At 52.2% G+C, this 15,378-nt stretch overlaps 1 protein-coding gene across 2 annotated transcripts in view; it reads right to left on the reverse strand.

Annotated features, from left to right (window-relative positions):
• The window catches only part of GAREM2 (GRB2 associated regulator of MAPK1 subtype 2), a 29,230-nt gene that overhangs the window by 7,193 nt on the left and 6,659 nt on the right, over window positions 1-15,378 (reverse strand). The window contains exons 1-5 of one of the 2 annotated variants that reach the window (XM_081000918.1): window positions 14,050-14,682; window positions 13,056-13,196; window positions 4,366-4,496; window positions 1,850-3,061; window positions 95-258 (exon numbers count right to left, since the gene is read on the reverse strand). In XM_081000918.1, the coding sequence (XP_080857044.1) occupies window positions 95-258; window positions 1,850-3,061; window positions 4,366-4,496; window positions 13,056-13,196; window positions 14,050-14,095 (1,694 nt within the window). In that variant the 5' untranslated portion in view covers window positions 14,096-14,682. Of the gene's footprint in view, window positions 1-94; window positions 259-1,849; window positions 3,062-4,365; window positions 4,497-13,055; window positions 13,197-14,049; window positions 14,683-15,378 lie in introns of those variants that run through there. The other variant, XM_081000917.1, reaches the window with a different exon arrangement.

Raw genomic sequence — 15,378 nt, forward strand, 5'->3', positions numbered from 1 at the left:
CACATGGCTTCAACTGAGAAGCCCCAGCCAGCTCTCTGGGAGGGAGGGGAAAACCCCAGGGTCCTCAGCCCCCCCCCCTTGGGAAGCAACTTACCCATCATGCAATCCAGGCGAGTAGTAGGAGAGGCTGGAGCTGGGAGAAGCAGCTCCCTGGAGCTTCGGGAAACGCAGAGGCACCGGAGGGCTGGAAGCGGCCGGCGCATGGCCACCCCGGGGTGGCACTGGCGGCGCGACGAGAAGGCGGCACTCCTCCCTCACCTGGAAAAGATGGAGAGGGGGAGAGAGAGATTCATCTGCTTTCTGCAGTGGTGATAGGCAGCTGGAAGCCAAGACCAGAGCGATCCGAAGGGCAGAACACACACCTTTAAATGGGGGCACAACAAGAGCCCCAATAGGGGGGCAACTTTAAGAAAGAGGCATGCCCCCAAAGATGAATGCCAGTGGCGGCTGGGTGGGCAGAAAGGGGCATTTGCAGAAGAGGCTTAGCAGATGGAGTCAGTTCTCCTCTGCAAGTCTCCACACAAACACACCCTCCGGCTGGGTTTACTGTCACTGTCGGAGCTCAGTTTGGGGGGGAACTGATTAAATACACATCCAGCCATTCACCCCTAAAAGCCCCCCTCTGCATTTGCCTTGGGAGGGAAACTCAGGGGTCACCCACCCCTTTGCCCGATCATATCGTGTCCTGATTAATTCCCCCAAATCCAAGAGGATTTCTGGTTGTTCTGCATCTCTGCCTTGCAAAAACCCAATCTTACATGCTGAACTGAAGTGCAGGTAAGCAAAACCCCTCTCTGGGTTTTCCACACAACTGGTAAGATCCTGGACCAGTAGCAGCCAGGGATGGGAGACAGGGAACCAGCCAGCCAGGGGAAGGGGCTGGGCCATTTTCACCGCAGGGAGCCAAATTCTGTGCAATCTGTCATTTCATCCTAAAACTTGACTCTCCAGGTATGGAACCTTCTCTAGTCAAAAACCCCAATGCTAGCCATAAGCAAAGCTCAGCAGGACAGCTGGGGGGGGGGGGGAGACTCCAGAGCTGCCCCAACCCAAAATCTTACAGCCTAACACTTTTGCAGGCAGACCTCAAATCCGTCAATCTCAAAAAGGCGCCACAACCACACGGAGCAGGCAGCTGCTTGTTTCCTGCTTGGCAGGGGGTTGGACTCGATGGCCCTTGTGGTCTCTTCCAACTCTATGATTCTAGGATTCTATGAACTTCTGAACTGCTCCCCTTTCTTGGTTTGTTTAGGGTTGCCATATTTCAAAAAGTGAAAATCCAGACACAAAAATCACTGATAATAATAATAATAGTAATAATAATAATAATAATAATAATAATAATAATATGATGTTTTTGAGCTATTTTTAAGAGAGATAAGCAAAAACAACACTGTCGACATGGGTTGCCACACGTCTGGATTTTCCCAGACATTTTGCCGAATTCCGCCTGGACACGCCTTCCGAATGCAGTACAGTCATACCTCGGGTTACAGACGCTTCAGGTTGTGCGTTTTCAGGTTGCACACTGCGCCAAGCCCAGAAGCACCGGAACAGGTTACTCCTGGGTTTTGGCGCTCGTGCATGCGCAGAACCACTAAAATCGTGCTTTGCGTATGCGCAGAAGCGCTGAATCGCAACCTGCGTGTGCACAGATGTGGCGATGCGGGTTGTGAAGGCTGCAAGTTGCGAACGTGCATCCCGTACGGATCACGTTTGGGACCCAAGCGTCCACTGTATTCCGGATACGTCCCTGCGGGTCGTGAACGCCCCCCGCGCCTGTGTCCCCAAACCGATCCAATCAAGCTCCTCCACATCCCCTTTCCCGGTCGCCTGAGGCGTCCCTCACCGCTTCAGACTTGGGCGGGACCGGGGGCGGAGCATCTCCCGCAGGCTCCTCCCCCAGCAGGCCCTGGTGGCACGGCGGCGGGGACCCCAGGGGCGAGGCGAGTCCGGCGAAGGAGATGAGGTCTCTCTGGCCCGGGTTGGCACTCTCCAAGCCGGCCGGCTTTCCGCTGGGCTCGGCGTAGCTCCCGCGGTTCTGGTTGGTCCACAGCTCCTCGTAGGGCAGTTCCGGAGCCCGGAAGGCCGGCTCGGTCCAGTCGGGGGTCGTGTACTCCCGCTCGGAGTCCGGGGCGTCTGGGAAGAGGGCCTCGTGGTGGTCCTGGCGGGAAGGGAGGAGCGCCCTCTGGCTCCTCCCCCCGGAGGCGGGGTCCTGGCGGGTGCCCCCGGAGGTGCTATAGAGGCAGAGCGAGAGCCGCTGGAAGGAATGTGCCAGTTCATCGCGGGCATAGCCCTGGAGGCAGAGGCGGACGCGCCGGGGACTGGCACACTCCTCCGCCAGGTCCGCCTTGGCCTCGCGCACCGCCTTGGAGTATTCGTTGGGGTCGAAGCACTCCTGGCAGAGGGCGGCGCTCTCGCGGAGGAGCTTCTCCAGGCGGGCATCCCCTCCGCCCCACAGCGCCCCCTCGGGGAGGAGGAAGCGGGGCATGTCCGTCAGCAGGAGGAAGTGGAAGGGCGCCACGGCGTCCCTACGCAGGATGCAGCAGAGGACCACCGTCTTGGAGATGATGCTGAGCAGCTTGTAGCAGTGGCCCTCGCGGATGGCGTGGAGGTCGTAGGGGTTGCGCGGGGGCCGGGTGGGCACCGTCACGTTGACGGGCAGCCGCACCTTCTCGATGATGCTGCGGATGGTGTGCTCGCCCTCCTGCATCTGAAGCTCCAGCGGGGAGCGGGTGCTGAAGCGCCCCTTGCACTGGAAGGGCAAACTGAGGCTCTCGTTGGTGCGGTGGTTCATGCAGATCAGGCAGGGCATCTTGCCCTTCAGTGGGCGGCTGCCCCCGCCGCCGCTGGCACCACCGCTGCCCCCGCCGCCAGCCGCAGTGCCACCACCAGCGACACCCGCCTTGCCCAGCTTCCGCAGCAACGTGTTAAAGCGTGACTTCTCCTTGGCGGCTTTCGCACACAGGATCTCAGCCTGGCCCATGAGCGTCAGCTCGTCCCCAGCGTGCAGAGTGAAGTTGTACACCTCGCTGTCCTCGCTGAACTCCCCCGAGACCACCTGGGAGGAAGAAGAGGGTCAGCCAGGAGATGGAAGAAGAAGGGGCACAAATATAGAACAGGGGAAAACTTTGCTTGCCAGTAAGGTAAAGGTAAAGGGACCCCTGGCCATTAGGTCCAGTCGTGGCCGACTCTGGGGTTGCGGCGCTCATCTCGCTTTATTGGCCGAGGGAGCCGGCGTACAGCTTCCGGGTCATGTGGCCAGCAGGACTAAGCTGCTTCTGGCGAACCAGAGCAGCTCACGGAAACAGCGTTTACCTTCCCGCCGGAGTGGTACCTATTTATCTACTTGCACTTTGACGTGCTTTCGAACTGCTAGATTGGCAGGAGCAGGGACCGAGGAACGGGAGCTCACCCCGTCGCGGGGATTCGAACCGCCGACCTTCTGATCAGCAAGCCCTAGGCTCTGTGGTTTAGGCCACAGCGCCACCCGCATCCCTTGCTTGCCAGTAGCACATGTGAAAAGGATCTAGGGGTCTTGGTGGACCACAAGCCTAACCAAAAAAACCTGATGCTCTTCTAGGCTGCATCCACAGAAGTCTAGTGTCCAGATCAAGGGAAGAAACAGTCCCACTCAATTCTGCCTGGGTCAGACCACACCTGGAATACTGTGTCCAGTTCTGGGCACCACAATTTAAGAAGGATGTGGACAAGCTGGAAGGTGTGCAGATTAGGGCAACCAAGATGATTAAGGTTCTGGAAACCAAGCCTGATGAGGAACGGTTGAAGGAACTGGGTATGTTTAGCTTGGAAAAGAGGAGATTGAGATGAGATAGGACAGCCATCTTCAAATATCTCAAGGGTTGTCATGTGGAAGAGGGAACAGGCTTGTTTTCTCCTGCTCTGGGGGGTAAGACTCGAACCCATGGCTTCAAGGTAGAAGAAGGGAGATTGCAACTAAACATCAGGAAGAACCTTCTGACAGTGAGAGCTGTTAGACAGTGGGAAGCAGAGGCTGGATGGTCATCTGTCAAGGATCCTGCAGCTACAATTGCTGCATTGCAGGGGGTTGGACTAGATGACCCTCGGGGGGCCCTTCCAATTTTAGAATTCTGCAATCCAGCAGCTCAGGTTTTGCGGTGCTTTCCCCAACTTATTATGGGGCAGGAAGGATCCCCAACACGGCTCAGCTCTTTGCCAGGTGAGCAGAAAGAAGCCGCAGCGAAGAGGCGGGATTTCAAGTCAAGGTGGGGAGACCTGACTCCCTCTCAAAGTGGAAATGGCTGCCCTTCCATCCCTTTTGCACTTGAACCCTGAGCCGAGATCTCCCCACCCACCCCCTGGTCCCCTTGAAGCGCCACTGACCTTGACGCTGAAGGTGATGGCCTCCATGACGAAGACCCTGTCCGGGAAGATGCTGGCCACCTCTTCCACGCTGTTGAAGTACTGCACAGGCTCCCTGACATCCCTGTCCTGCTCAAGCAGCTTGAATTTCCCTGCAGGGTGCGAAACACACACCAGAACGGTTAAGGGAGACCTGCTGCTCTAGGGGTCACGCAGGGGGTCTGCATCTCCCCCAGCCAAACCCAGATTGGCCTAGCCCAGATCGCTGCCTCCAACGGTGGTCAGCGCCCAATGGAGGAGACTCCTCGGCCTGACACAACGGGCCTTGAACTTGGAATAATAATAATAATTTATTATTTATACCCCGCTCATCTGGCTGGGCTTCCCCAGCCACTCTGGGCGCCTTCCAACAGAACACTAAAATACAATAACCTATTAAACATTAAAAGCTTCCCTAAACAGGGCTGCCTTCAGATGTCTTCTAAAAGTTTGGTAGTTGTTTTTCTCTTTGACATCTGGTGGGAGGGCGTTCCACAGGGCGGGTGCCACTACCGAGAAGGCCCTCTGCCTGGTTCCCTGTAACTTGGCTTCTTGTAGCGAGGGAACTGGCAGAAGACCCTTGGCGCTGGACCTCAGTGTCCGGGCAGAACGACGGGGGTGGAGACGCTCCTTCAGGTCTACTGGACCAAGGCTGTTGAATGTCAGCACCAACACTTTGAATTGTGCTCGGAAACCTACTGGGAGTCAATGTAGGTCTTTCAAGACCGGTGTTATGTGGTCTCGGCGGCCACTCCCAGTCACCAGTCTAGCTGCCGCATTAGTTGTAGTTTCCGGGTCACCTTCAAAGGTAGCCCTACGTAGAGCACATTGCAGTAGTCCAAGTGGGAGATAACCAGAGCATGCACCACTCTGGTGAGACAGTCTGCGGGCAGGGAGGGTCTCATCCTGCATACCAGGTGGAGCTGGACACAGAATTGACCTGCGCCTCCATGGACAGCGGTGAATCCAGAATGACTCCCAGGCTGCGCACCTGGTCCTTCAGGGGCACAGTTACCCCATTCAGGACCAGGGAGTCCTCCACACCCGCCCGCCTCCTGTCCCCCAAAAACAGTACTTCTGTCTTGTTAGGATTCAACCTCAATCTGTTAGCCGCCATCCATCCTCTAACCGCCTCCAGGCACTCACACAGGACCTTCACCACCTTCACTGGTTCTGATTTAAAAGAGAGGTAGAGCTCAGCTTCACAGAATTGTAGAAGTTCCAAACAGGGCCGTCTTAAGCATAAGTCATTCTGCGCTGGCACCCCACGTTGGGCAGTGTTGGGAGCGTGCGCCAACAGCGGAAAAGGCAGCAAAGGCGCACAAAACAGGATGCGTCACGCAGCACCCACAATGTTACACGACCCTCCAGGCGTGGAGCGTGCAACCGAAACAGCTGCCATGCAGCTGCGGCAAGAGCCGACAGCCGAGCGGTGGCTTGGCATGCATTCGGGGGCCAGTGTTGGAGTCCGGGGAAAAGCTGCCCACGGCGCTTCAACAGGCTCTACTCCGCTCGGCAGTAGGCGCCTCTTCCCCGGACTCCAACGCTCGGCCCCGGACTCTCAGCCTGGTGCCCCTGAGAGCCAGGCGCCCGGGTGCCATGCACCCCTAGTGCCAATGGTTAAGACGGCCCAGGTTCCAACTCCCTGCAATGCGGCTGTCTCTTCAAACTATTATGGCTGATAACCATTGGGGGAGAGCTCCTTGTCCAATTCTTTGGGGGGGGGGTACGTAAGGGGAGTCTGGCTGGGTCAGACCAAAGATTGCTCTATTCAGCATTCCTGATTCCTACAGTGGTTCCCCCACCCCCTCAAAAATGCCAGGAGTGTGTTAGCCCCCGGCAACTCCTCTCCAGAGGCCTGATGCCTCTGACTCGGGCAGGCAGCCTACAGCCACTGCGGTCCATCTATTTATTGTTTATTTGTTTCATACATTTTATAAACAAACTTGTGTGTGTGTTGTTTTTTTTTAAAAAAAGAACCACAAAGCGGTTTACAGAGAGAACTAAACAATAACATGACAGTGGTACCTTGGTTTTCGAATGTAATCCGTTACGGAAGACCTTTCGAGTTCCAAAACGTTCGGAAACCGAAAACTCAATAGGGAAGCCTCAAAATGGAAAACTCAATAGGGAAGCCGCGAGGCATGTTTGACTTCCGAAAAGTGTTTGAAAACCAAAGCATTTACTTCCGGGTTTACAGCATTCGAAAACCAAAATGTTTGTCTACGGAGACGTTCAAAAACCAAGGTACCGCTGTATCAGTAAAAAAAAAAAATCATTGAAGCGTTCAAAGAATAAAACCATCAATAAACTAAAAATGGATCAAAACACGCATCCACATTCTACATGTCTGAGCAGGCTGTTCTAAACAAAAATCTTTTTTTGCAGGCACTGAAATGAGTACAGTGAAGGCCTGATATCAATAGGCAGGGAGTTCCAAAGGACAGGTGCTGCCGCATTCAGCGATCAAGATATTGCAAAGGTGGGGAGGGTCTTAGGTGGTACCTGCAACGCTGCCAGTGCGGCCGATGGATGCAGCCAAGTGGGCGCATGTGGGGCAAGAGAATCACGCAACTAAACTGCTTCCACATTGTACTGATAGTTAGCAGCAATTAGACAAACTGATGGTGGAGAAAGGCTACCAATGACTGCTAGCCCTGATTATTATTATTAATATTTATTGAGTTTATATACCGTCTAATACTCGGAGGTCTCAGGGCAGTTCAAAACATATAATCAGAATGAAAACAACAACCCAATAACCCCCCCCCCAAAAAGAGTCACAGTTTAAAAGGGTACAGGATGGCTAGTGATGGGGGTCATTTCACGTGCATTGAAAGTGGGGCCGAGTCCCTCTGCGCATGTTCTGTAGCCCTCTTGGCGCTGAAGACAAGGCTCTTCTGTGGGGTTATCCCCATGGAACGTGGCCACCACATTGCACCTATTTTGCAGGGAGTCAATATAGTGAATTAAATCAGCCCCCTCCTCCCCCAGCGGCAGCAGAGGCAAACTCAGCTGCGTTTATCGGAAGGGCTCCCTTCTGCCCACCCCCCACCCCCACCTCCAGAAGGTTCCCTGAAGACAGAGAGAGAGACACGGACATCCCAGAACAGAGAGGAAGCGAGCAAGAGATGTCCCGATCAATGAGTCAATTGCTTTCCAATCAATCAGAGCCGGCAGCTAAGCTTGCTGACATAGGGCTGTGTCCCCCACCCTGGCAAATGGCCTCCGAAAGCTGGAGCGCTTGGCAGCCCCGGGCCTTGAAATCATCTCGCATGGAAATTCTTTAACTCAAAGACATTGAATGAAGCTGGGAGATTCAGGGCAGATCAATGGAAGTCTTTCTTCACTCAACACATTGTTAAACTGTGGAACTCCCTGCCACAGGAGGCGGTGATGACCACCAACTTGGATGGCTTTAAGAGAGGATTAGACAAATTTGTGGAGGAGGAGAGGGCTCTCAATGGCTTCCAGCCACAAGAGGCTCAGGGCTGGATTTCGGTTTGATGAGGGCCCTAAGATGCTGAAGGTAATGGGGCCCTTTATATGTCCAGCTGTCCTTTGTCAACAACTAATTATTGCCGCTGTTTTTTTGTGTTGCATATATACTGCAGATGGTGACAGCAGTCACGAAATTAAAAGACGCCTGCTTCTTGGGAGAAAAGCAATGACAAACCTAGACAGCATCCTAAAAAGCAGAGACATCACCTTGCCAACAAAGGTCCTTATAGTTAAAGCCATGGTTTTCCTAGTAGTGATGTATGGAAGTGAGAGCTGGACCATAAAGAAGTCTGATTGCCGAAGAATGGATGCTTTTGAATTATGGTGCTAGAGGAGTCCCATGAGAGTCCCATGGACAGCAAGAAGATCAAACCTCTCCATTCTGAAGGAAATCAGCCCTGAGTGCTCACTGGAAAAGACCCTGATGTTGGGAAAGATGGAGGGCCCAAGGAGAAGGGGACGACAGAGGACGAGATGGTTGGACAGTGTTCTCGAAGCTACCAGCATGAGTTTGACCAAACTGTGGGAGGCAGTGGAAGACAGGAGGGCCTGGCGTGCTCTGGTCCAGGGGGTCACAAAGAGGCGGACACAACTAAACGACTAAACAACAATATGCTATATAGTAATTTATGGACCTAATAGGTATCTAAAGCCATTTGCACATGTTGCCCTGCAACCAGTCCATGCAGAATGTCAGCACCTTATATATAGAAAGGAGCAAACCAGTGATATTTTAGGGAGCAGGCGAGCAGGTGGGGCCCATGACTTACATCCTAGGAGCCTACGCAACACAAAACACTGTTGCTGTAGGTAGGCTTTATTTTATTTGGTTTTTATCTTATATTTTGGAAATGTACACCCAGAAGAGGCGTGAACAGGGCACTGTATCAGGAGCAAATTGTGCCCCCCTCCCATGAGATTCTTGCCTCCTCTGGATTCCTAAAACTGGGACTCCCTAGGAACAAAGCTCTTTGCTTCAAAGATGTGGGAACTGGCTACGGTTTACTCAGCCGCACAGGGAAACGGGGACTGGCTATATTTGCTGAGAAGCCCCCTTCCCTCCCATCACTCGCTCATGGCCCTAGGTTGCCTCGACTCCCCGATTCCAAGCATCTCGCACCCGCTTCCCAGGGCCAAAAGCCTTCTTTACTTTCACTGCCCCCGCCAAAAAAAGATTGCGCCTTAAGGCAGGCAAAGACCCCCTCCCCTCCGCAAACATGTCTGTCTCCAGAGCCCACCCCCCTCCTGCAACAGCCCACCCCAACTCCAGCAAACAAGGGGGATGATCGAAGACAGGATACACAGATGGGGAAAAGCTGCTATGAGGATTGGGGGGGGGGGGAGGAAGAAGCAGAGTGAGGCAGAGAAGCTTGCCCCCCCCCCATTCTGGAGACAGCTGTGTCCATCTTCTCCCCAAGGAAGCAGAGATGTGGGAACAGGCTGTAGCAACGACATGGCAGGGGGGGCGTCGTGGCACCAGCTGGAAGAGGAGCAAAGGCAGGATGTGGGGGGGGGGAGAGACTTGTGACTGTTGCAGGAATTTATGTATAGGTTTGAGGGGGTTGCCGTTCATTCCCCCCCCCCCCAAAATATACTCCGGCCCACCACATGGTGTGAGGGATACGGCTGAAAAAGGCTGCTGACCCAGGAGCGTTGCAGAGCCATCCATAGCCCTCTTGTCCTCTTTTAAAGTTGGTGCCATCACCGCCTCCTGTGGCAGAGAGTTCCACAGTCTGCACTGCCCTGAATCTTCCAACATTCAGCTTCATGGGATGTGTACCGGTTCTAGTGAGAGACAGCCATTTGCACACCTCTGAGCCAAAACTGACTCTGTGTGTGTATGTGTGTGTTTCAGACAGAAACCTCTTCTCTCTCCCCCCCCCCTTGCCGCCGCACCATCTGCTCCGATTTTATGAATGGGCCAGCCCAGCAGGTTAACACGCTTCCCTGCTCCGCTCCCCTCCTCTCCTGTCCCATTGCCTTCCCCAAGGAACAGCGATTAGCTGGGGCTCCCATGATTTATTCATCCTTGCGCATCATTACCAGAGATGGGAAGCACTTAGCGGGCTCATTAAGGGCAGGGGATGATCTCAACCCTGCTAATTCCCAACTCCCACTTGGGTCACTCTCCTCCTCCTCCTCAGTTCAGGGCCTTCCAGACCGGCGCCAACACTTCCACCCCCCACCTCGCTGACCTTCCACACCAGGCACCTCTTTCCAAGCTCTTGCAAGCCCAGGATTAGGCCAGGCATGTCCTTAATTCTGCAATCAACCGTAGGTATTATTTTTACACCTGCAGGACCAGGGAGGAGAGGGAGCAAGTTTTGAATGCCAACCTACCCAGAGCCCCCCTGCGTGCGATGCTGCCAATATTATTATTATTATTATTATTATTATTATTATATTATTATTATTATTATTATTATTATTATTATTATTATTATTTACTTATACCTGGCCCATCTGACTGGGTTACCCCAGCCTTTCTGGGGGGCTTCCAACAAAATATGGAGGTGAGAGAGTGACCTGGAATATTTTGTGGCCAAATTTTCGGCCACCCATACCCAAGTGGGTACCTCCAGATAGAATTGCAGAGTTGGAAGGGACCCTAAGGGCTGTCTAGACCAACTCCCTGCAATGCAGGACTCACAGGTGTTTTGAGCCACAACTCAACTGCTAATACAATTCTAGGCTGCATCAACAGAGATCTAGTGTCCAGATCAAGCAAAGTCATAGTCCCTCTCTATTCTGCCTTGGTCAGTCCTCAACCTGGAATACTGTGTCCAGTTCTGGGCACCACAATTTAGGAAGGATGTTGACAAGCTGGAAGGTGTGCAGAAGAAGGCAACCAAGAGGATCAAGGGTCTGGAAACTAAGCCATATGAGGAACGGTTGAAGGAGTTGGGTATGTTCAGCCTGGAAAAGAGGAGACTGAGAGGAGATAGGATGTTGTTGTTGTTTAGTCGTTTAGTTGTGTCCGCCTCTTTGTGACCCCCTGGACCAGAGCACGCCAGGCCCTCCTGTCTTCCACTGCCTCCCGCAGTTTGGTCAAACTCATGCTGGTAGCTTCGGAGACACTATCCAACCATCTCGTCCTCTGTCGTCCCCTTCTCCTTGTGCCCTCCATCTTTCCCAACATCAGGGTCTTTTCCAGGGAGTCTTCTCTTCTCATGAGGTGGCCAAAGTCTTGGAGCCTCAGCTTCAGGATCTGTCCTTCCAGTGAGCACTCAGGGTTAATTTCTTTCAGAATGGAGAGGTTTGAACTTCTTGCAGTCCATGGGACTCTCAAGAGTCTCCTCCAGCACCATAATTCAAAAGCATCAATTCTTCGGCGATCAGCCTTCTTTATGGTCCAGCTCTCACTTCCATACATCACTACTGGGAAAACCAGAGCTTTAACTATACGGACCTTTGTTGGCAAGGTGATGTCTCTGCTTTTTAAGATGCTGTCTAGGTTTGCCATCGCCTTTCTCCCAAGGAGCAGGCGTCTTTTAATTTCGTGACTGCTGTCACCATCTGCAGTGATCATGGAGCCCAAGAAAGTAAAATCTCTCACTGCCTCCATTTCTTCCCCTTCTGTTTGCCAGGAGGTGATAGGCCCAGTGGCCATGATCTTTGTTTTTTTTGATGTTGAGCTTCAGACCATATTTTGCGCTCTCCTCTTTCACCCTCATTAAAAGGTTCTTTAATTCCTCCTCACTTTCTGCCATCCAGAGATAGGATAGTCATCTTCAAATATCTCAAGGGCTGTCACACAGAAGAGGGAGCAAGCTTCTTTTCTCCTGCTCTGGGGGGCAAGACTCGAACCCAGGGCTTCAAATTATAAGAAAGGAGATTCAGACTAAACATCAGGAAGAACTTTCTGATGGAAAGAGCTGTTCGACAGTGGGAAGGTCTCCCTCAGGAGCTGCTGGACTCTCCTTCCTTGGAGGTTTTTAAGCAGAAGTTGGGTGGCCATCTGACTCAGATGCTTTAGCTGAGATTCCTGCATTTCTGGGGGTTGGACTAGATGACCCCAAGATCTCTTCCAACAATTCTAAGATTTTATGATATCCCATCAGCCCAGCTTGCGGAGAATAATGGCTTATCATCGTGATTCCTGAGGCTGCTGACTAAAAGGTAACTCAAATGATGGATTGTGGAGGAGATGTAGCCGGACCAAATTAAAATATATATAACTGGGACACTCAATGATCCGTGGCAACCTTGATATTATCAGCACCATGGTCTAACCAACCGAGCTATTCAGGCTGACAAAGTTGGAAGGTACTCAACGGTCATCTAGTCCAACCCTCTGCAATGCAGGAAATCTCAACTCACAGTCTCCCATCCAAGCTGAAACCATAATGGACCCTGCTTAGCTTCGCAAATGTGCTAGCAGTTTTATTGCTGCACCATCATCCTGTGACTGGTGGATCTGTGGAGGACTGGCTGGGGACACCCAGGGTATAAATTATTATTGTTATTGTTATCCCTCGTATTTCCGGGACCGCCTCTCCTGGTATGCCCCACAGAGGACCCTAAGGTCCATGAATAATAATAGCTTGAAGGTCCCGGGCCCTAAGGAAGTCAGATTATCCTCCACCAGGGCCAGGGCCTTCTCAGTGATGGCTCCGACCTAGTGGAACGCTCTGTCCCAGGAGACCAGGGCCCTGCAGGATTTAACCTCCTTCCGCAGGGCCTGTAAGACAGAGCTATTCCGCCTGGCTTTCAATTTGAACTTAGCCTGATCTTTTATTCCCCTTCCTTCCCTCCCCCTCTCCTTTTTATGAAGATCACTCGCTCTGAGACCCCACAGCTAATTCTCCCTTGGTCTCCTTGCTGGCCCAAATAGGACTAATTTAGCCAGCTAGCCCTGGTGATCATCTAATGTTTATTGGATGGATTCCCCCCCACAATTGATTTTTTGATTCTTGATTTTATTGTTATTTATGCTTTATACCATATTTTATGCTGGGGTTTTTTGTAGCATCAAATAGGTGATTTAAATTTGTTGTTAGCTGCCCTGAGCCCGGTTTCCTGAACCGGGAATGAAGGGGATAAATAAAAAAATATTATTATTTACTGTTATTGTTATTATTTACAAGGCCTGCCCCACATCCAGGGCCCCTGGGGCTTCCTGGCCCCTCCCCCATCTGACACAGCCTGTGCCCCCTCCCCTGCCCCGTTACCTGGGTACTGGAGGGGGATGTCAATCTTGGGGCCGATGACGTAGTGTCCCTCCTCCAGGCTATGGGCTGTCACTGTGGTCCACTGGCGGCAGGAGTGGATGAGGAGCACGTCCTGGTCGCTGACCCCTTCCACGTACTCTCCTGCGGCAGGAACAGAGGGAGACATCAGCACAGGGTCCCAGCGATGGTGCCCTCCCCAGGGGTCTCCCTGCCCACCGTTCCCCCCCCAGAGGGGGGGGGTCAGTCTACAAATCTCAGAAAGGCAGAGCTGCAAGGGACCACCAAGGGGCATCTAGTCTGACCCCCTTGCAATGCAGGAACTGCAGTGGAATCCTTTCGGGATTCTGGAAGCAGCTTTCACTGCCTGCGTGGTGGCAGGTCTGGTTTACACAAAAGATGAGGTTCCCACATTGCAGGGGGTTGGATTTAGTGACCCCTGGGGTCTGATCCAACTCTATGGCTCTGTGGAAATGAAGAGGAGTCTCCATGAACCCTGCAGGGACAGCCACCCTCTCAAAGAAGGCAGCAACTTCCCTCCCCAGTTGGCTAGCCGCGCAGTATTACAACAACAATGATGATTAATTAATATAATAAATCATAAAGGTAAAGGTAAAGGGACCCCTGACCATTAGGTCCAGTCGTGGCCGACTCTGGGGTTGCAGCGTTCATCTTGCTTTATTGGCCGAGGGAGCCGGCATACAGCTTCTGGGTCATGTGGCCAGCATGACTAAGCCGCTTCTGGCGAACCAGAGCAGCGCATGGAAACGCCATTTACCTTCCCGCCAGAGCGGTACCTATTTATCTACTTGCACTTTGACGTGCTTTCGAACTGCTAGGTTGGCAGGAGCAGGGACCGAGCAATGGGAGCTCACCCCATCACAGGGATTCGAACCGCCAACCTTCTGATCGGCAAGTCCTAGGCTCTGTGGTTTAACCCACAGTGCCACCCACGTCCCTCATAATAATAAATCATATTACTACATTAATATCCCACCTTTCTTCCAAGGAGCTGAAGGCGGCTTACGTATTCTCCTTCTCATTTTATCACAACAGCCCTGTGAGGCAGGCTGGGCTGAGAGGCAGCGACTGGCCCAATGTCACCCGGGGAGCTCCATGGCTGAATGGGGATTCGAACCCTGGTCTCTCTCCCGGGTCCTGTTCTGGGACAACGAGCACTAGGCAACAGAACCCCTCTGTGCAAGATCAGAAAAGCATCTTAAAGGCCATTTCGGGAACCACAGCTCACTTCACCCGATGCCAAACACCCTGATAATATTACCAGCTGCAGATAAAAAGACGTACTGGCAACTCCACGTTCCTTACCAACCAAGTTTTACAAGCCCATCTCCCCAAAGACATTAGTAGTGGCACATTAAGGACGCAATTTTGAATTCTGGTGCTGGAGGAAACTCTTGAGAGTCCCATGGACTGCAAGAAGATCAAACCTCTCCATTCTGAAGGAAATCAGCCTGGAGTGCTCACTGGAAGGACAGATCCTGAAGCTGAGGCTCCAAGACTTCATGAGAAGAGAAGACTCCCTGGAAAAGACCCTGATGTTGGGAAAGATGGAGGGCACAAGCAGAAGGGGACGACGGAGGACGAGATGGTGGGACAGTGTTCTTGAAGAGACCAGCATGAGTTTGACCAAAGTGCGGGAGGCAGTGGAAGACAGGAGGGCCTGGCGTGCTCTGGTCCAGGGGGTCACAAAGAGTTGGACATGACTAAACAACTAAACAACAACAAGGATGCAATAAGAAGCAAAGGCCCATCCAGTCCAGCGTCCTGTGCTCACAGGGGCCAACCAGATGCCCATTATGGGAAACCCACAAACAGGAGATTCTCTTCTCCTGGCATTCAGCAATATTGCTGCCTCCATCTGTGGAGACAGAGCCATCCTGGCCAAGAGCCATCAATATCCCTCTCCTCCTCCATGAATTTGACTGGTCCTCTTTTAAAGCCACCTCAGTTGGTGGCCTTCACTGCCTCCTGTGGCAAGGAGTTCCACAGTTCAACTCTGCACTGCGTGAACACAAAGATTTGATGGACTATGAAAGAACTCAAGGAAAGGAAGCGACTGAAGAACAGATGTAAAGGCGAACTAGAAACCAAGAGCCGTGTGGTGAATACGGTGCAAGTCTTTTAGAATATTTTAACTAGGATTTATATATTGTAATGTTTGAAGTATAAATTTGGTATTATTGATTATGAAAAGTATTTTTTTCTTTTTCTTTTTTTCTTTCATCTCTTTTATTTTCTAGTCTGCGTGTTGGGAAATACGTAAACAAATGTGTTTACAGTGTTGTGTATTGATTTTTGTTTCTAT

This window comes from Podarcis pityusensis (assembly GCF_964106645.2).
Source record: "Podarcis pityusensis genome assembly, chromosome: 3".
NCBI classification, from domain to species: domain Eukaryota; kingdom Metazoa; phylum Chordata; class Lepidosauria; order Squamata; family Lacertidae; genus Podarcis; species Podarcis pityusensis.